General features: G+C 46.4%; 1 protein-coding gene across 1 annotated transcript in view; it reads right to left on the bottom strand.

Annotated features, from left to right (window-relative positions):
- LOC140203612 (uncharacterized) overlaps positions 1–19,472 on the bottom strand; it is a 32,275-nt gene extending 12,803 nt beyond the window's left edge. Inside the window, exons 1-6 of the mRNA XM_072269660.1 lie at positions 19,362–19,472; positions 19,191–19,276; positions 13,525–13,786; positions 10,024–10,205; positions 3,283–3,451; positions 740–913 (exon numbers count right to left, since the gene is read on the bottom strand). Of these exons, the coding sequence (XP_072125761.1) occupies positions 740–913; positions 3,283–3,451; positions 10,024–10,205; positions 13,525–13,786; positions 19,191–19,276; positions 19,362–19,472 (984 nt within the window). The remainder of the gene's footprint in view (positions 1–739; positions 914–3,282; positions 3,452–10,023; positions 10,206–13,524; positions 13,787–19,190; positions 19,277–19,361) is intronic.
- Between the last annotated feature and the right edge of the window lie 1,445 nt (positions 19,473–20,917).

Here is a 20,917-nt window from a genome sequence, read left to right as displayed (position 1 = left end):
ACCATGAAAAATCTTTTTGAAAGACTTCCACTGCTCCACCATATAGCCTGTATTCCCAGACTACTTTTGCACCCTCCATTTGTATGGGAAACTGAGTCATACTGTGATCACTCTTTCCGAGAGGATCCCTAACTACAAGATCACTAATTTTACCTTTCTCATTGCACAGGACCAGATCTAAGATAACACATTCTCTTGTAGGTTAAGTAACACGCTGTTCAAGAAAGCCATCATTTATGCGTTCAATGAAGTCCTCCACAAGACTGTCTCGACCAACTTGATTCACCCAATCTATGTGCAAGTTAGTCTCCCAGGATAACTGCCGTTCCATTCTCACGTGCCTGAGATATTTCTGTTTACTGCCTGTGCCACTGTAATGTGATTATTTGGTGGCTGATCGACAACTCCCACCAGGGATTTTTTTTCCCTTACTATTCCTAATCTCTACCTAGATGGACTCAACGTTCTGCTCCTTAGATCTTATATCGTCTCTCACTGTCGCACTGATCTCATCCTTAGAGCGCTACCCCACCTCCCTTACCTTCCTGCCTATCATACCGTATAACCTGATATCCTTGGATATTTAATTCCCAATCTTGACCTAGCTGAGAGGTTGCTTTGAGCTGAGCTGTAAATCATCTACAAGATGTCAGCTCAGCTGAAATCATCTACATCTCGTAGATTAAATCATTAGTCCCACCTAAGGCGACTTAGCACGTCAACCAAGAGAAACTCTTACAGGAGTGGAGGATGATGACGTCTGCAGTCCTTCTGGTGACTTTGGCTTCACCAAGATCAACAGGGTCGGATTCTCCTGCAACTGGGACTCTTCTTGCAGGTTCTCTTCAGGGAACCCCCGTTCTTTGAGGAGCATTTCCTTCTGCTCCTGACTCTGCTGAATTTCCCCGTGCATCTGCCTGGAGAGATAGCGAGATTTTCAATACCAAGCCATTGCACCAATATTAACAATGCCCTCTCCCACCCCTTCAATGTTCCAACCTCATGCCCAGTAGGGCCAGCACGCTCCGCTGTTCCAGAGGGAGCAGTACCGGGGGCAAGAATCACCGGCGAGTCTAACATTGAGGGGGGTGGGGTGCTCTTTGACATAGGAATGGGAAGTGTACCTGACCTTGCACTCAACGTCAGTAAGACCAAAGAACTGATTGCAGACCTCAAAGGGTAAGACGAGGGAAGATGCATCAGTCCTCACAGAGGGATCAGAAGTGGAGAGAGTGAGCAATTTCATGTTCCTGGGTGTCAACATCTCTGAGGATATCGATGCAGTTACAAAGAAGGCACAACATCGGCTATATATCATGAGGAAGCTGAGGTGATTTAGTATGTCTGCAAAACACACTTGCAAATCTCTACAGATGTACCATGGAGAGCATTCTAATCGGCTGCATCACCATCTGGTATGGTGGGGGGGTGGGCACTGCACAGGACCGAAAGGAGCTACAGAAAGTTGTGAACTCAGTCAGCTCCATCATGAGCACTAACCTCCCCAGCATCCAGGGCATCTTCAAAGAGCGATGCCTCAAAAAGACGGCCTCCACCATCAAGGACCCCCATCGCCCAGGGCATGCCCTCTTCTCATTGCAACCATCAGGGAGAAGGTACAGGAGCCTGAAGGCACAAACTCAACAACTCAGGAACAGCTCCTTCCCCTCAGCCATCAGGTTTCTGAATGGACAATGAAACCATGAACACGAGCTCGCTACTTTTCTCCCCCTCTTTTTGCACTACTTCATTAATTTAACTATTATATATATACACAGTTTTGATTATTATGTATCACATTGTACTGCTACCACGCAACAACAAGTTTCACGACGTACCCCAGTGATATGAAACCAAATTCTGATTCTGTTCCGTGTCACCAGTGATGACTCACCACACTTGATCAGAATCAGGTTTCATATCATTGACATATATTGGGAAAGTTGTTGCGAAACTTGCGACATAAAAACACTAAGTTGCAATAGGAAACATACTAAAAATTAAACTAAATGAGTAGTGCAAAAAGACTGCAATAAACAGTGAGGTGGTGTTCCTGAGCTCAATGTCCATTCTGAAATCCGGTGGCACAGGGGAAGAAGCTGTTCCTGAATCGTTGACTGTGGGTCTTCAGGCTCCTGTACCTCCTCCCTGATGGTAGCAATGAGAAGGGGGCATGTCCTGGGTGGTGGGGGTCCTTAATGATGGTAAGAATATATAGCTGTGGAGGGACAGAACATAGAACCTGACAGCACAGTACAGGCCCTTCACCCACGATGTGGTGCTAATCTTTAACCTACTTTAAGGTCAATTTAACCTTTCCCTTCCACAGAGCCCTCCATTCTTCTATCATCCATGTGCCTATCTAACAGTCTCTTTAATATCCCTAATGTATCTGCCTCTACCACCACCCCTGGCAGGGTGTTCCATGCACTCACTACTCTCTGTGTAAAGAATTTACCTCTGACATCCCCCCTATACTTTCCTCCAGTTACCTAAAAATGATGCCCCCCTTCCCCATTAGCCACTTCCAACCTGGGAAAAAGTCTCTGACTGCCCATTTGATCTATGCCTTTTTCATCTCCTTCATCAAGTCACCTCTCACCCTCCTTTGCTCCAAAAAGAAAAGCCCTAACTCGTTCACCCATTCCCATAAAGACATGCTCTCTGATCTGGGCAGCATCCTGGTAAACCTCCTCTGCACCTTTCCAATCATGAGGCAACCAGAACGCGACACAATTGTGTTGTGGGTAGTGGGGAAGTGATGTGGGATTAGAAAGAGGGTAAAAGGATTGGGGAGGGATTATAGAGGGGTAGTAGAGAATGTGGTTAAGACCATAAGATGCAGATCAGAATTAGGCCATTTGGCCCATCAAGTCTGCTCTGCCATTTCATCATGGCTGATCCATTTTCCCTCTCAGCCACAATCTCCTACCTTCTCCCCTTATCGCTTCATGCCCTGACCAATCAAGAATCTATCAGCATCTGTTTTAAATATACCCAATGACTTGGCCTCCACAGCCACCTGTGGAGCAAATTCCACAGATTCACCACTCTCTGGCTAAAGAAATTCCTCCTCTCCTCCTTTCTAAGAGGACACTCCTCCGCCTCTGTTCTGAGGCTGTGTTCCCTGGTCCAAGACTCTCCCTCCATAGGAAGCATCTCCCACATCCACTCTTTCGAGGCCTTTCACCGTTTGACAGGTGATGGCACACTGGGTGGCTGTGGGTCACTGGAGAGGGAGGGAGGGAGGGAGGGGGCAGGACTGGGAGGGGCAGTATAAACCTGCCTGACATATTCTTCCCGAGACTTGGAGTCAACTGTTTCCAAGAACTTCTCGTATTTCTCTGAAGTGGAGCTCGGGTAGATCCTTTTGAAGTTCCCCATGTTTTCGTCTTCGTACTTCTCCACCTGTTCCACCCAGGTAGCCTGGTTGTTTCGTGTCTCGTCAGCTCTAATATGAAAGCAAAGAGGAGGTGTCAATTATTCCTTTTGAAAATCGATCTCTTGCCATAAGACCAGAAAACACAGGAGCAAAATGAGGCCATTCAGCCCATCGAGCCTGCTCCAGAATTCCATCACGGCTGAGATATTTTCTTTCTCCAGCCTTCTCTCCATAACCTTTGACCTCCCCTTACTAAACAAGAACCTATCAACCTCCACTTACTCAATGACGTGGCCTCCACAGCCATATTTTGAAATTATTTCCACAGATTCGCCACCCCCGACTGTAGAAATCCTTCCTTGTCTCTGTTCGAAAGGGACATTCTTGTATTCTCAGGCTGTGTCCTCTGGTTTTAGATTCCCGTACAGAAAGAAGCGGCCTTTCTACATCCACTCTGCCTAGGCCTTTCAATATTTGATAGATTTCAATGTGATCCTCCCACATTTTTCTAAACTCCAGCAAGTACAGGCCCAGGGCTATCAAACGCTCCTCAAAACTTAACCCTTTCATTCCCAGGATCATTCTTTTGAACCTTCTCTGGACTTTCTCCAATGCCAGCCCATCTTTTTTTTGATGTTAAAGGGCTGAACTGGTTAGCACGAGAAGGCACAGTTTTAAGGTGCTTGGAAGTAGATACAGAGATGTTGGGGTAAGTTTTTTCACACAGAGAGTGGTGAGTGCGTGGAATGGGCTGCCGGCAACAGTGGTGGAGGCGGATATGATAGGGTCTTTTTAAAAGACTCCTGGATAGGTACATGGAGCTCAGAAAAATGGAGGGCTATGGGTAACCCAAGGTTCGGCACAGCTCTGTGAGCCAAAGGGCCTGTATTGAGCTGTACGTTTCTATGTTTCTATCATTATGTGCTGGGTCATATGACATCATCATTATGTGCCGTGCTGTATGACATGGGCGATCTTGGTCCCATGGCCATGATTGGGCCATGGCCCCATGGGAAGCAGGGATTTAGATTCTTAGACCACTGGGATCTGTTTTGGGGCAAGGATGAATTGTACAAAAGGGACGGGTTGCACCTAAACAGGCGGGGGACCAGCATTCTAGCAGGCAAGTTTGCCACTGCTACACTGGTGTATTTAAACTAAATAGTGGGGGGGGAAGAGAGGAAATATAAGGATGGAGTTAAAGGGAAAGAGAGAATAAGGAAAGTTAAGAAAGACAACAGAATTAACAGGGCAGAAAGCTCAGGAAGGGATCGGAGAATACGGCCAAGTGCAATAGGAATCGATGTGAAAGGTGAGGGGAGTACTCTAATGGATTAAAAGTATTATATATCAATGCACGGAGTATAAGAAATAAAGTGGATGAGCTTGAGGCTCAGTTGGAAATTGGCAAGTATAATGTTGTAGGAATAACAGAGACATGGCTGCAAAAGGACCAGGGCTGGGAAATAAATATTCAAGGGTATACGTCCTATCAAAAGAACAGACAGGTGGACAGAGGGGGTGGGGTGGCTCTGTTGGTGAGGAATGAAATTCAGTACCTTGCAAAGGGCGACACAGAATCAGGAGATGTAGAGTCAGTATGGATAGAACTGAGAAATTGTAAGGGCAAAAAGACCTTAATGGGAGTTATCTACAGGGCCCCAAACAGTAGCCTGGATATAGGGTGCAAGTTGAATCAAAAGTTAAAATTGGCATGTCGCAAAGGTAATGCTACGGTTGTTATGGGGAATTTCAACACGCAGGTAGACTGGGAAAATCAGGTTGGTCCAGACCCCAAGAAAGGGAGTTTGTGGAGTGCCTCCAAGATGGATTCTGAGAGTAGCTTGTACTGGAACCTACCAGGGAGAAGGCAATTCCGGATTTAGTGTTGTGTAATGAACTGGATTTGATAAGGGAACTCGAGGTAAAGAAGCCATTAGGAGGTAGTGACTATAATATGATAAGTTTTCAAATACAATTTGAGAGGGAGAAGGGAAAATCGCAAGTGTCAGTATTGCAGTTGAACAAAGGGGACTATGGAGCCATGAGGGAGGAGCTGGCCAAAGTTGACTGGAAAGATACCCTAGCAGGGATTTCAGTGGAACAACAATGGCAGGTACTTCTGGGAAGGTGCAGGATCAGTTCATTCCAAAGCGGAAGAAAGATTCTAAGGGGAGTAAGGGACGACCATGGATGACAAGGGAAGTCAAGCATAGTATAAAAATAAAAAAGTATAACATAGCAAAGATGAGCGGGAAGCCAGAGGATTGGGAGACTTTTAAAGAGCAACAGAGGATAACTTAAAAGGCAATATGGGGAAAAAAGATGAGATACGAAGGCAAGCTAGCCAAGAATGGAAAGGAGGATAATAAAAGCTTCTTTAGGTATGTGAAGAGGAAAAAATCAGTTAAGACCAAAGTTGGGCCCTTGAAGACAGAAACGGGTGAATTTATTATGGGGAACAAGGAAATGGCAGATGAGTTGAACAGGTACTTTGGATCTGTCTTCACTGGGGAAGACACAAACAATCTCCTAGATGTAATAGTGGCCGGAGGACCTAGGGTAACGGAGGAACTGAAGGAGATTCATATTAGGCAGAAAGTGGTATTGGATAGACTGATGGGACTGAAGGATGGTAAATCCCCAGGGCCTGATGGTCTGTACCCCAGGGTACTTGAGGTGGCTCTAGAAATCTTGGATGCATTGGTAATTATTTTCCAATGTTCTATAGATTCAGGATCAGTTCCTGAGGACTGGAGGGTAGCTAATGTTATTCCACTCTTAAAGAAAGGAGGGAGAGAGAAAACAGGGAATTATAGACCAGTTAGCCTGACATCAGTGGTGGGAAAGATGCTGGAGTCCATTATAAAGGATGAAATAGCGGCACATTTGGATAGCAGTAACAGGATCGGTCCGAGTCAGCATGGATTTACGAAGGGGAAATCATGCTTGAATAATCTTCTGGAATTTTTTGAGGATGCAACTATGAAAATGGACAAGGGAGAGCCAGTGTACCTGGACTTTCAGAAAGCCTTTGATAAGGTCCCACATAGGAGATTAGTGGGCAAAATTAGAGCACATGGTATTGGGGGTAGGGTACTGACGGATAGAAAATTGGTTGGCAGACAGGAAACAAAGAGTAGGGATTAATGGGTCCCTTTCAGAATGGCAGGCGGTGACTAGTGGGGTACTGCAAGGCTCGGTGCTGGGACCACAGCTATTTATAATACATTAATGATTTAGATGAAGGGATTAAAAGTAACATTAGCAAATTTGCAGATGACACAAAGCTGGGTGGCAGTATGAAATGTGCGGAGGATGTTGAGATAATGCAGGATGACTTGGACAGGTTGGGTGAGTGGGCAGATGCAGTTTAATGCGGATAAATGTGAGGTTATCCACTTTGGTGGCAAGAACAGATTACTATTTGAAAGGTGTCAAGTTAGGAAAGGGGAAGTACAATGAGATCTTGGTGTCCTTGTTCATCAGTCACTGAAAGTAAGCATGCAGGTACAGCAGGCAGTGAAGAAAGCTAATGGCCTAACAAGGGGAGTTGAGTTGAGTTGAGTATAGGAGCAAAGAAGTCCTTCTGCAGTTGTACAGGGCCCTGGTGAGACCACACCTGGAGTATCATGTACAGCTTTGGTCTCCAAATTTGAGGAAGGACATTGTTGCTATTGAGGGAGCGTAGTCGAGGTTCACGCGGTTAATTCCCAGGATGGCGGGACTGTCATATGGTGAAAGATTGGAGCGAATGGGCTTGTATACACTGAAATTCAGAAGGATGAGAGGGGATCTGATTGAAACATACAAGATTACTAAGGGATTGGACACGCTAGAGGCAGGAAACATGTTCCCAATGTTGGGGGAGTCCAGAACCAGAGGCCACAATTTGAGAATAAGGGGCAGGCCACGTAGAACGGAATTGAGGATAAACTTTTTCACCCAGAGAGTTGTGGATCTGTGGAGTGCTCTGCCTCAGAAGGCAGTGGAGGCCAATTCTCTGGATGCTTTCAAGAAAGAGCTAGATAGAGCTCTTAATGATAGTGGAGTCAAGGGATATGGGGAGAAGGCAGGAACAGGGTACTGATTGTGAATGATCAGCCATGATCAAAGTGAATGGTGGTGCTGGCTCGAAGGGCTGAATGGCCTACTCCTGCACCTATTGTCTATTGATTGCTCTTGGCAAAGTTATCTACAGAAGTGGTCTGCCACTGCCTTCTTCTGGGCCAGTGTCTTTAAAAGACGGGTGACCCCAGTCATTATCAATACCCTGCAGAGATTGTCTGCCTGGCGTCAGTGGTCACATACCCAGGACTTGCGATCTGCACCGGCTGCTCATACGACTGTCCACCACCTACTCCCTGATCAGGGGGCTAACCAGGTGCTACATATTGTCCAAGGGTGACCTGCAGGCTAGAGGGGGGAAGGGGCACCTTACACCTCCTTTGGTAGAAACGTAACTCCGCCTGCCACCCAGAACTGCTCACAATACTCCAAGTGCGGTCTGACCAGTGCCTTATAAAGCCTCAGCATTACTTCCTTGGTGATATGTTCTAGTCCTCTTGAGCGCAGTCTAGCCCACAGTCCTCACTCCACCTCTGCATGCCTGCTGAATCCACCTCCTTTCCCCTTTGTTGCAGCTCTAAGCAGCAGGAGGAACTTCTGACACAAGAAAGTCTGCAGTTGCTGGAAATCCAAAATGCTGGAGGAACTCAGCAGGTCAGGCAGCATCTGTGGAAGGGAATAGACAGTCGACATTTCGGGCTGAGACCATTCATCGGGACTGGAAAGGAAGAGGAAGATGCCTGAATAAGAAGGTGAGGGGAGGAGAAGGAGGATAGCTGGGAGGTGATAGGTGAAGCCAGGTGGGTGGGAAAGGTCAAGGGCAGGAGAGGAAAGAATCTGATAGGAGCGCAGAGTGGACAACAGGAGAAAGGGAAGGAGCAGGGGACACAGAAGGATGTAATAGGCACGTGAGAAGAAAGGAATGGAGGAAGGAATAGTGAAGAATGGGGGAGGGTCGAAATTTGTTTTCCAGAAGGAGGAATCGATATTCATACTGTCACGTTGGAGGCTACCCAGACACAATATAAGGTGTTACTCCTCCACCCTGAGGGTGGACTCACCTTGGCACGAGGAGGCCGTGGACTGACACCTGGGAATGGGAATCAGAATTAAAATCTTTGGCCACCAGAATATCACGCTGGTGGCGGATGGCACAGAAGCGCTCGGCGGCTATGCCTGAGCAGTGGGAAAATGTGGAACTTTAAAATGTGCAGGGAATAGCAGTGATACTTTGGAGGGGAGGTTTTTATAAAAGGATAGGAGAGGCTAACATTAAGATCGAGGATCAATTTTATGCACCAGATAAGTTTGCACGTATTTGGAATTCACTGCATGGTGTTGATCAGGGCATGACAGGCGACAAAATCCAACAACGTACAACAATTATACAGAATAAAGAAAAGAGATTCCGCAGGTGCTGGAAATCCAAAGTAACAGACACAAAATGCTGGAGGAACTCAGCAGGTCAGGCCGTATCTACGGAAAGGAATAAACAGTCGATGTTTCTGGCCAAGACCCTCTATTAAAGAATAAGGAAGTAGACAAAGGTAAGCCAGAGGTTAAAGTTTGGATATGGAATATAATGTGCATAAATATATAAATACCAGTATGGATTTACAAGGTAGACAGCGTATCAAAATGTGGTTTATAATGTTTACAGTTCAGTGCAGTGACAGGGTAATAGTAAGAGGGGGTTGGGGGTCGAGGGGGGAGTAACTAGGATGGTTGATCAGATGAACTGCCTGAGGGGAAAAAATCTTTTGAGAGGGCATGAGGTCTCGTTTTCAGAAACCCAAGGTGATTTCCCGAAGGGAGCTTTTGGAAAAGTGAGTTTGCAGGGTGGGTACAGTCTTCAGTGATTTTCCTGCCCACTTCTTTATTCTGAACGCATACATCGGCTTCCCCTTCTGGGGAAATAGTCCTTCCCCCTTCCCTCTGCTTCTGTTTCCCACTCCGGCCTCTCACCTCTTCTCACCTGCTGGTCACCTTCCCCTGGGCACTCCTCCTCCTTCCCTTTCTCCCACGGTCCACTCTCCTCTCCTATCAGATTCCTTCCTCTCCAACCCTTCAACTTTCCCACCCACCTGGCTTTACCTATCAACTTCTAGCTATCCTCCTTCCCCTCCCTCCCCACACCTTTTTATTCCTTTCCAGTCCTGAAGAAGGGTCTCGGCCCAAAATGGCGACTGTTTGTTCATTTGCGTAAGAGGAGCAGAATTAGGCCATCTGGCCCATCGAAGCTGCTTTGCCATTTGATCACGACTGATCCCTTCCCATCTCAGCCTCAATCTCCTGCCTTCTCCCCATAACCCCTCATGCCCTGACTAATCAAGGATCTATCAACCTCTGCCTTAAATATACCCGATGACTTGGCCTCCACTCCCATCTGTGGCGATGAATTCCACAGATTCACCACCCTCTGGCAAAAGAAATTTCTCGTCATCTCTGTTCTAAATGGGTGCTGCCTGGCCTGCTGAGTTCCCCCAGCACTTTGTGTGTGCAGCTGAATTTGACAGCAGGAATATTCATTAATTATCGTTGCCCAACGTGGCACTCTTCAGTCTTTCAGTCACCTGTACTCCCGCGACCACCAGATCTTAGGCAGCTGTTCCTTCTTTCGCGGCCTCTCTTCCTCCATGTCTTCCTGCCGGCCACAAGCTGCAAGGTTAATCATGCAGAGTGTATCATAAAGAAGATCCTCCTTCACCTCTTGATCAAGATTGGAGTCCATCACAGAGCTCAGGGAATGCTTAACCTGCAACATTAATAATTAAAAATTAATAGTGTTGGCCAAAAAGAACAACAGTCTACAAATCAGTGAATTCAAATGAATCAAGGGCAGTGGAAGTAGGCAAACAAACTGTCTTTGTTCTTGCCACATGCTGAAAGGAGGTGGAGGTGGCCATTTTGTGAGACTGTCCTTGCACACCCTCCATTTTGTGAACTCTTCGATTCTAGCTCTGGGATTATCGAATCAGAGCAATTGAATGTGGACGCAAGGAGTTTCAGCTAACGACCGGCTAACCCGGGACCACTCTCAGACAAGCGGCTATTTATAATGTAAAGTGGCAGACTTGGAGAAGAAATCTACAACCTCATTAGGCTCAGTGCCTGGGTCAGCTACCTTAGCTGCTTTGAACCAGGCCGAGTTGAAAAAAACAAAGGCACGGGTCTGGGGGTAAAGACCATTGAACAATGCTGGCTGGAGCCCTGGACCAGAGCCATTAAGAAGGTGACCCAGGTAGGGTGCCACTTCTCAGCCCAGTTTTGCATCCTATCAATGTCCTGCTGTAACCTCTGACAGCCCTCCACACTATCCACAACACCTCCAACCTTTGTGTCATCAGCAGATTTACTAACCCATCCCTCCACTTCCTCATCCAGGTCAATTGGTGGCCACCGGGAGGTCCCGTTTTTCTCTGGTGGATGGACTGTAGGTGCTCGTTGAAGCGGTTTCCCAAACTGGGCCGGGTCTCTCCGATATACAGGAAGCCACACCAGGAGCACCGGATACAACAGATGACCCCAACAGGTGAAATGTCGCCTCACCTGGAAGGACCGTTTGGCCCCGAATGGTAGTGAGGGAGGAGATCCAAGTGCAGGTGTGGCACTTCTCCTGGTGGCCACCAATTTTAATTCTACTTCCTATTCCCATTCCAACATGTCAGTCCATGGCCACCTCTACTGCCGCAATGAGGCCACACTCAGGTTGGAGGAACAACTCCTTATTCTGTGTGTGTGTGTGTGTGTGTGTGTGTGTGTATGTGTGTGTGTGTGTGTGTGAGAGTCTGTGTGTGTGTGTGTGTGTGTGTGTGTGTGTGTGTGTGTGTGTGTGTGTGTGTGTGTGTGTGTGTGTGTTGCTTTGGATTGCCAGCCTCTGCAGATTTTCTCTTGTTTTTAATCACCCTCTGGTGTCTTCCTCTCTGGAACCATTTTAATGTGGATTTAACTATGGACAAATGCCAGGTCTTTGTCTATGGGAACTATCATAAACGACTATGGTCTTCCACCCATCTACAGATGCATATCTTCCATTGTGTCATAGTCTAAGAGCACTAAAAGACAGAAGTAGGCCATTTGGCCCATCTAGTCCATGCCAAAATATTATTCTGCCAATTCCTATCAATCTGCACCTGTACCATAGACCTCGATACTCCTGCCATCCACATACTTATCTAAACTTTTCTTAAATGTCGCATCCGCCACTTCCGCTGGCACACTCTCACCACTCTCTGAGTGAAGAAGATCCCTTTCATGTTCCCCTTAAACATTTCACCTTTCTCAATTAACCCATGACCTCTAGTTCTAGTCTCACCCATCCTCAGCAGCAAAAGCATGCTTCCATTTACTCTATGTTCCTCATGGTTTCGTAGACCTTTATCAAATCTTCCTTGATTCCCTGTGCTCTAGAGAATAACTCTCCCTGTAACTCAGGCCCTCGAGACCCAGCAACATCCTTGTGAATATTCTCTGCTATCTTTCAAATCATTGATATCTTTCCTGTAGTTAGGTGACCAGAATACTCCAAAGTAGGCCTCACCAATATCTTCAAGAGCTTCAATCTAACAACTCAGCTTCTGTACTCAACAATTTGATTAATGAAGACCAATGTGCCAAAATCTCTCTTTATGAACCCATCTATCTGTTTCCACAGGGAGCAGATTTTGGGATAACGGTCTAACTTTTTTGGTTTAACTTTTTTTTTTTACCTTAAGGCTGTGATTGTCAAACTGCTTCTGCACTGTGTTCTGCTCTTCTACTCAAAGTCAAGTTCAAAGTAAATTTATTATCAAAGTACATATGACCATTGGCATATGTTGATTCACTAAGATTCACTTACTTGAGGACATTCACAGTATTTAAAAGGAATCAAACAAAACATCCAGAATAAATAAATAAACAAACAATAAATATCAAGAATATGAGATGAAGAGTCCTTCAAAGTGAGTCCATAGGCTGTGGGAGCAGTTCAATGCTGTGGTGAGTAAAGTTAAGCGAAGATATCCCCTTTGGTTCAAGACCCTGTACCTTCTTCCTGATGGTTGAGTGGGGTAATAACTGTTCCTGAACACTTCCATTGAATTGTTGCTGCTAAGTTAACAAATTTCATGACACATACCGGTGATAATAAACCTGATTCTAATTCTGATCATATATGCCAATCTGCAACTGTGCCACAAGTTCATCGACCTTATTCTGTACTCTGCACACATCCAAATATAACACCTTTTCGATAACAATAATAGTGGAAAAGTGGAAAAAAACACAATAATAATGGGAAAAAACAGTAAATATAAATACATTAGATAGCTTATATGCGTAGCTTGATTGTATGTCCATAAAGTGACGCTGGGTACAGGAGTTTCTGTACATAAGGTGACTCTGACAAGAAATGATAAAGTAGTGGTGGTTGCGGGTCTGTGGAGGGGTGGGTTAGTGGATGGGGGTGTTGATCAGCCTCAGTACTTGGGGACATACTGACTGCCCATTGCAGTGCTGGTGTTTAGGACAACAGTGAAGGTCCTCCATCTCTGGTGGTGTTCAGAGATTCTTTGATCATGCCCGTAGCTTCCGCTCGGTTTTCATTACTGTCGGACATGTAAGTCCCAGGTGGAGACTCAGGAACACCGCCACACTCAGATGTAGGATTCTTCATTGCAGTATGCGTAACAGTTTTGTTTTAGTGGTCAGTGCTGGTAGTGCTGAGTTGAGCCCTCGAATCTGGAGGACCGGTACACCGCTCTCAGTCTGGCCTCTACCCTTTGACCTGTTTGTCATGGGTGACCCTATCCAGAGCCAAAGCCTAAAGCCCCGGCTCCAGCGTGCAGACCTCTCCGGGTCATTGAGGCGCGCAAGCCTCCAAACCCTACAACACGGTTGTGGTCCTCTTGGAGGACTGCTAGGGGAAAGTAACAGTTTTTGAGTCTGGTGGTCCTGGTGTGGATGCTACAGAGCCTCCTCCCTGATGGGAGTGGGGACAAACAGTGAGCAGGGTTGGTGCGATCCTTCATGATATTACTGGCCATCCCATCATGATGTTACATTTGCATGTTTTATGCGGTCACCTAAATTACCTGCTTAATCTTTATGTATCCCAGAGGCGCGCGTACCTTCATCAGCCAGGGTTTCAAGGTGTGGTCCAGCAGGATGTCAAAGCCGAGGAGCTGAAAGCAAGCACTCCCAGACACGTGATTTGGGAAGCAGGTGAAGTAGGTGTTCCTCAGGGCCGGATACACAGACAGAATGGTTTTGATGATCACATCTTCAATACTGCTCCACAGCACCTCCAGGTCATAGGCATTGCTCTCCATGTACTGGTTAAAGAAAGACAGCTTTCTGCAAGAAACAACATTTTACACAGCCGTCAGTTCTAATCTATCGCAGGCCACCGTTCATCCATCGGATGGCATTGCCGAGTGACTTCGCTGATCAAGTACTCTGCCCCACCATTTGTGTTATTGTGTGACAGGTCAATAGCACTGCAAGCCACAAGATAGACTGCGTATCCATTGAAGGAAATATCAGCTCTCTTGATTATTTCCCCCCGTTTTTGACAGGATTTATTGGAAGCGATTTCTTGCCGATTCATAGTTGCCTTTGAAAAGGTTGACTGCACCCTGAACCCATGATATTCCATCTTGTGAAGTTGTCTGGTGGTTTACATTCACAGTCAGAAAGCACTACAGTAAACAAACAGGCCCTTTGGCCCATCTAGTCCATGCTGAATCATTAATCTGTCTGGTCCCATTGACCGGCACCCAGTCTGTAGCCCTACCATCCATGTACAAATGTATCTTAAATGTTGAAATCGCACCTCCATCTATCTCTTCTGCTGGCAGCTTGCTCCATACTCTCACTACCCTCCGAGTGAAGAAGTTTCCCTTCATGTTCCCCTTAAACTTCTCACCTTTCACCCTTAACCCACGAGCTCTAGTTCCAGTCTCACCCTCCCAAGCTCCGTGTAACAAGCCTGACGTAACGAATCAGTGTTTCTAGAGTCATTGTCATAGAAAAGTACAGCACAGGAACAGGCCTTTTGGCCCATCTAGTCCATGCCAAAACCTGCTAAACTGTCCACACCCATTGACCTGCACCAGGATCATAGTCCTCCATCCTATCCAAACTTCGCTGAAACGTTGAAACCGAGCACGCATGCAGCACTTGTGTTGCCAGCTCATTCCACACTGGTCACCACCATCTGAGTGAAGACGTTTCTCCTCATGTTTCCCTTAAACTTTTCACCTTTCACCCTAACCCATGATCCCTGGTTGTGGTCACACTCAACCTCAGTGGAAAAAGCCTGCTTGCATTTACCCTATCTCTACCCCTCATAATCTTGAATATTTCTGTCAAATCTCCTCTCAACCTTCTACATTCTGAGGAAGAAAGTCCTAACTTATTCAATCTTTCCTTATAACTCAGGTCCTCCAGACCCAGCTACATTTTTGTAAATTTTTCCTCTACTCTTTCAACCTTATTTACTATACATCTTTCCTGTAGGTAGGTGACCAGAACTGCATACGATACTCCAAATTAGGCCTCACCAGTGTCTTATACAGCTTCAACATAACATCCCATCTCTTGTACTCGATACATTGATTTATGAAAGCCGATGTGACAACAGCTTTCTTTCTACCTGTGACACTACTTTCAACGAATTTTGGATCTCTATTCCCAGATCCTTTTGTTCTACCGCACTCCTCAGTGCCCTACCATTCACTGTGTAAGACCTTCCCTGGCTGGTCCTACCTAAATGTAACACCTCGCACTTGTCTGCATTGATTTCCAGCTGCCATTTTTCCAGCTGATCCAGATCCCTCTGCAAGCCATGACCGCCTTCCTCACTGTCCACTATATCCTCAAACGTGGTGTCATCTGCAAATTTACTGATCCAGTTAACTACATTATCATCCAGAACACTGATAGAGATGACAAACAACAATGGGCCCAGCACTGGTCCCTGCAGCGCACCACTGGTCACAGGCCTCCAGTCAGAGAGGCAAACCTCTACTACCACTCTCTGGCTTCTCCCACAAAGCCAATGTCTAATCCAATTTACAACCTATGCTGAATGCCGAGCGACTGAACCCTCTTGACCAACCTCACATACGGGACCTTGTCAAATGCCTTGCTAAAGTCCATGTAGACAACATCCACTGCTTTGCCTTCATCCGCTTTCCTGGTAGCTTGCTTAAAAAAACTCTCCAGGATTGGTTAGACATGACTTACCATGCACAAAGCCATGCTGACTATCCTGAATCAGTCCCATGTCTATCCAAATACTCATATATCCAGGAAGAGGTGCAGTCGACGTTTCAGTCCGAGACCCTTCGAAGGGTCTCGGCCTGAAACATCGACTGCACCTCTTCCTAGAGATGCTGCCTGGCCTGCTGCGTTCACCAGCAACTTTGATGTGTGTTACTTGAATTTCCAGCATCTGCAGAATTCCTGTTGTTTACTCATATATCCAGTCCCTCAGAATACTTTCCAATAACTATCCCACTACTGATGTCAGATGGAGCAGTCTGTAATTTCCTGGTTTATGTTTAGAACCTTTCTTGTCACTAAGAATTATTTAAATATCTCTGCTAGGGCCCCTGCAGTTTCTGCACTAGCCTCCCCCAGGGTCTGAGGGAACAACTTGTCAGGCCCTGGGGATTTACCCACCCTGATTTTCCTCAGGACAGCAAGCACCTCCTTCTCTGTAATCTGCATAGGGTCCATGAACTTACGGCCCATTGCAAGCAATGGTAAGGCCACAGCAGTGTTGTAGGCCTCAAATATGAAGAGGAAATGGGAGATTTCCCTCACTAAAGAGCTTTTTAGCAACAGCTCAATAGTTGCCATGTCTTACAGACCTTTATTCCAGATTTATCCGATCACTTATGTAAATTTGTCTGCCTTCATGGGATTTAGCTCACATTTCTTTTTTCTAGATCCATGGTTCTTGCTGGACACGAAATACCAGATTGGGACGATCCCAACTAGCCGGACATCCTAACAGATATTCCAATCCAGGTACATTCACTGTGGCAAGGGAGGTATAATTGACTCCTGCTCATTATTGTCATTATTTATTGATCATATATTTAGTTTGATCATTAATAATGACTCCTGTCTGCAGATTTGAATGAGAAAGTGTTTAGCATCGTCTTTCCACTCACTTTTATCTGTTATTTCAGTCACGGTCCAGTCAGTTGATTCCTCATTTCTGTTCATTTCCTTTTCCCCGTGTTTTACCTGGCTCCATGACTAAGGCACCTGATTCTCATCCGAACTGGAAACATAATAACTCCGGCTTACATCTACTTGGGACTGGACCGTCACCTCAGCCAGTGCGGCAAAGCACGTTCTGGGCCGCTGAGAATACTGGACTCTAAGTTGCTTCAGTGCCTGGGGTTGCTTTGGGAATTCTGTCGTCTCGTGTCCAGCTGAGTATTGCCGGCCGTTTGCCGCTATTTCGAGTCAAGATACGAACGGACTGTCGATGTTTGGTTTTGTAGTTTCGTGTCCTGCTGAGTATTCCTGGCCGTTTGCTGCTACTCCGAATCAAGATACAAATTGTCTGTCGTTGTCTGGTTTTGTTGTTCTGTGTCCGAGTCCGGGCTCCGTGTCCGAGTCCGGGCTCCATGTCCCAGTCTGAGTCTGGGCTCTGCATCCGAGTCCGTGTCCGAGTCTGGGCTCCGTGTCCAGGCTCTGTGTCCAAGCTCCATAACCAAGCTCTGGGTCCGGGCTACTCCGGTTTGTTGTTCATGTAAGCATCTAATCCTCACTCTCCGACCTTCCTCGCAACTATTAATAAACACACTTCTGTTAATTCTACCTCCGTGTCGGTGTTCTGCACTTGGGTCCGCTTCCAGTCGTCCATTGCAACAATTTCAGCTTCACTCCATTCCTTAAGGTTGTTATAGCCATGGGGTGGTAATGGGGACGAGCTCCCGCTGCCTATTAAATGCTCCCAATGGCGAGTGCCTCAATATTGCCTCTGACAACCAAGTCACAGCTCCTGGCCTTCACGTGTGGCTTAGCTACTAAGCCCGGATATGGAGAGCAAGCTGTTGCCCATGTAGCAAGCTCCCCATCTCCACGCAGTTGATGAACCCAAAGGAACGGCAGAGAGCAACACAGCCTGGTACCAGCAGCATCGCAGGAGTTGCCAGTCAGTGTTGAACTCAACGTGGGACTGCCGCAGATGTTTTCCCTCAGGGTTTACTCCTGAAGCCTTCCCTATGAGTGGGTGTAGTCGCAGGGCAATGGGAGGTTTGAGATCAGAGTTTTCCTTCTCCTAGATGAGGGGCCAGCCATGGTTGATGAGTCCCATCTGCCTGAAGCGACTGGATTTAAGATGCCATTAACCCACCTTTGCCCCTTCTCCTGTCAGTAGAAATGATTCTGCCCAGCTTAGTGGCTAAGCCACATGTGAAGGCCAGGAGCTAGACTTGGTTGTCAGAAGTTACTGGAGGGCATGGTACAGGATTCTAGGACAAGAGGGCATGACTTCAGGATTGAAGGACGTCCATTTAGAACTGAGATGCAGAGAAATTACTTTAGTCAGAGGGTGGTAAATCTGTGGAATTTGTTGCCATGAGTGGCTGTGGGGGCCAAGTCATTGAGTTCATTTAAGGCAGAGATAGATAGGTTCTTGATTAGCCAGAGTATAGGGTGAAAGCAGGGGAGTGGGGATGACTGGAAGAATTGGATCAGCCCATGATTAAATGGCAGAGCAGACTCAATGGGCCAAATGGCCCACTTCTGCCCCTATATCTGACGGTCTTATAGCATGCCATTGGGAGCATTCCGCCAGTTATGACAACCTGAAGTAGTGGCAACAGAGTTAAGGGCTTCACTAAGCTGCTGCTGTGTGCTCCCCTTCCTTCTACAATGTGCCTGCTCACTAAGGTTGTTGCATGAATGAAGCCAGCGAAGAAAATTACTGGTAGATACAAAGCAGCTTTTTTATTCGACAAAGCAAGGTAGAGAAGGCATTTTATGGAGACACTTCTGGTCGAAAGGTCTGGCCGGCCTGATGTGGGGCTCGATATTTTATGTGCCAAACGGCAAAGGGCAACTCCATACTTACAACGCATGGACAATGCTTTCTTCGAAACTACATTCGACCTTCACACCTCCTGATTCACAGCCACACCACACACATCCAAATGAATTTTAATCATCATTGTCAGCTGGGATTCATGGCTTTTAGGAACCCATTGTTCAGAGCTGGCCACATGTTCGGACTTGGTCACGTGTTGGCATGTGGTTAAAGCGTCCCTCTAGTGATCTGAAAGTCGTTAGTTCGAGCCTTGGCCGAGGCAGCGTGTTGTGTCCTTGAGCAAGGTACTTAACCACACACTGCTCTGCGTTAACACCAGTGCCAAGCTGTATGGGTCCCAATGCCCTTCCCTTGGACAACATCGGTGGCGTGGAGAGGGGAGACATGCAGCATGGGCAACTGCTGGTCTTCCATACAACCTTGCCCAGGCCTGCGCCCTGGAAAGCTTCCAAGGTGTAAACTTCCAAGGGGAACCTTCCATGGTCTTATAAGACTAACGGATGCCTACATATAAAGTTCAGATCTGCACTCCAAATAAAATCCACAACACACATTCAGATATGAAGACTGGTAGCCAAATTCAATTGCTAAATGTCTATGTCCTAACCCCAAAAATCACTCCAACGCTGACCTTCTATAATGTGCCTGCTTGTGGTGAAGGGTGCACCCTGCTGCATATGGTCTCACCTTTTACTGCCTTTCTTTTCATCTGGGACAACGTTCATCATACGCTTGTTGATGGCGTAATTGGTGAGGTGCTTGCGGACGTCATCCTGTGAGAGGCAGAAGATAAAGATGTTGGTTTCTCAGTCAGGGACATTGCCCTCAGTTATCGTGTCACACTAACGCCACCCCAACCAGAAGCTGCTCAAATGCTATTTTCCTCATTCCTCTCGGCTTCACTTTTCCTGCGGTGATGAAGAGCAGTCGGCAGGTGGCAAGAAGGTGAAACTGAACGATGCCTTGCATCTTAAAGCAGTTTTTGCAGCCCCAAAACATCGCCAAGTCAAAGGATCGCTCATCTGAAGCGCAGTGCATAAGGATGGGTGCTGTCAGTCAGAGCAAGGATGCGAGGCTGAGGCTTTAAAACTCAGACCGAACTTTGGAGTATTGTGAGCAGTTCTGAGCCCCTTATCTAAGAATTGGTGAGCTGGTATTGGAGAGGGTCTGGGGGAGGTTCACGAGAATGAAAGGGTTGTCATTTGAGGAACATTGCTCCCTCTGGGCCTGTACTCGCTGAAGTTTAAAAGGATGATGGGGGATCTCAACGAAAACCATCAAATATTGAAAATCAACGTGGAGAGGATGTTTCCTGTAGTGGGAGGGGGGACGGCTGTCTCTAAGAGCAGAGGGCAAAGCCTCAGAATAGAAGAACTTCCCTTTAGGGCAGAGGTGAGGAATTTCTTTAGCCAGAGGGTGGTGAATCTGTGGAATTTGTTGCCACAGACGGCTGTGGAGGACAAGTCATTGAGTGTATTTAAAGCAGAGGTTGATAGGTTCTTGTTTAGTCAGGGCATCAAAGGTTAACAGGAGAAGGCAGGAGAAAACAGTCCAGAGGGATAATAAATCAGCCATCCTGAGCACAATCCTCCCCACTTTCGAGGACATCTTCAAAAGGCAACATCCATCTTTGAGGGAGCCTCGCCACCCAGGTAAAGCCTCTTTTCATTTCTACTGTCAGGGATGAGACACACACTCAACAATTTAGGAACAGATTGCTCCCCTCCGCCATTAATTTCAGAATGAACAATGAACCCATGTACAGTACCTCAATAACATTTGTCTCTTGGTCTTGTTTTGCACAACTTACTTAATTTTTAAAATATATTTCTTTTTGTAATTTATAACTTTCATTATTACGTACTGCAATGTACTGCTGCCGCATAATCTCAAATTTCATGGCAAATGACAATGATAGTAAACTTGATTCTGATTCCAATTCTGGTTATGAAAAATGGGCTGAGTTTTTCTTTTCGGAGTAGTCCACGTCACAAGATTGTAAGTTGTAGGAGCAGGATTGGGCCATTTGACCCATCCAGTCTTGTCTGACATTTCGTCATGGCTGATCTATTTTCCTCTCAGCCCCAATCTCCGTATCCATTTATGCCCTGACTAATCAAGAACCTAACAAGCTCTGCCTTAAGTATACCCGACGACTTGGCCTTCACAGCATGTAGAAACGAATTCTACAAATTAAAGAAATTCCTCCTCATCTCTGTTCTAAATCAACGCCCCTCTACTCTGAGGCTGTGTCCTCTGGTCTTGGCCTCCCCCACTATAGGAAACATCCTCTCCACATCCACTCTGTCAATGCTTTTCAACATTCGATAGGTTTTGATGAGATTTCACACCCTCCCCCAACACCTCATTCTTTTAAATTCCAGTCAGTTAAGGCCCAGAGCCATCAAATGCTC

Source organism: Mobula birostris, chromosome 10, assembly GCF_030028105.1.
Source record: "Mobula birostris isolate sMobBir1 chromosome 10, sMobBir1.hap1, whole genome shotgun sequence".
NCBI classification, from domain to species: Eukaryota; Metazoa; Chordata; class Chondrichthyes; order Myliobatiformes; family Myliobatidae; genus Mobula; species Mobula birostris.
This window is presented reverse-complemented; position numbering and strand designations above follow the sequence as displayed.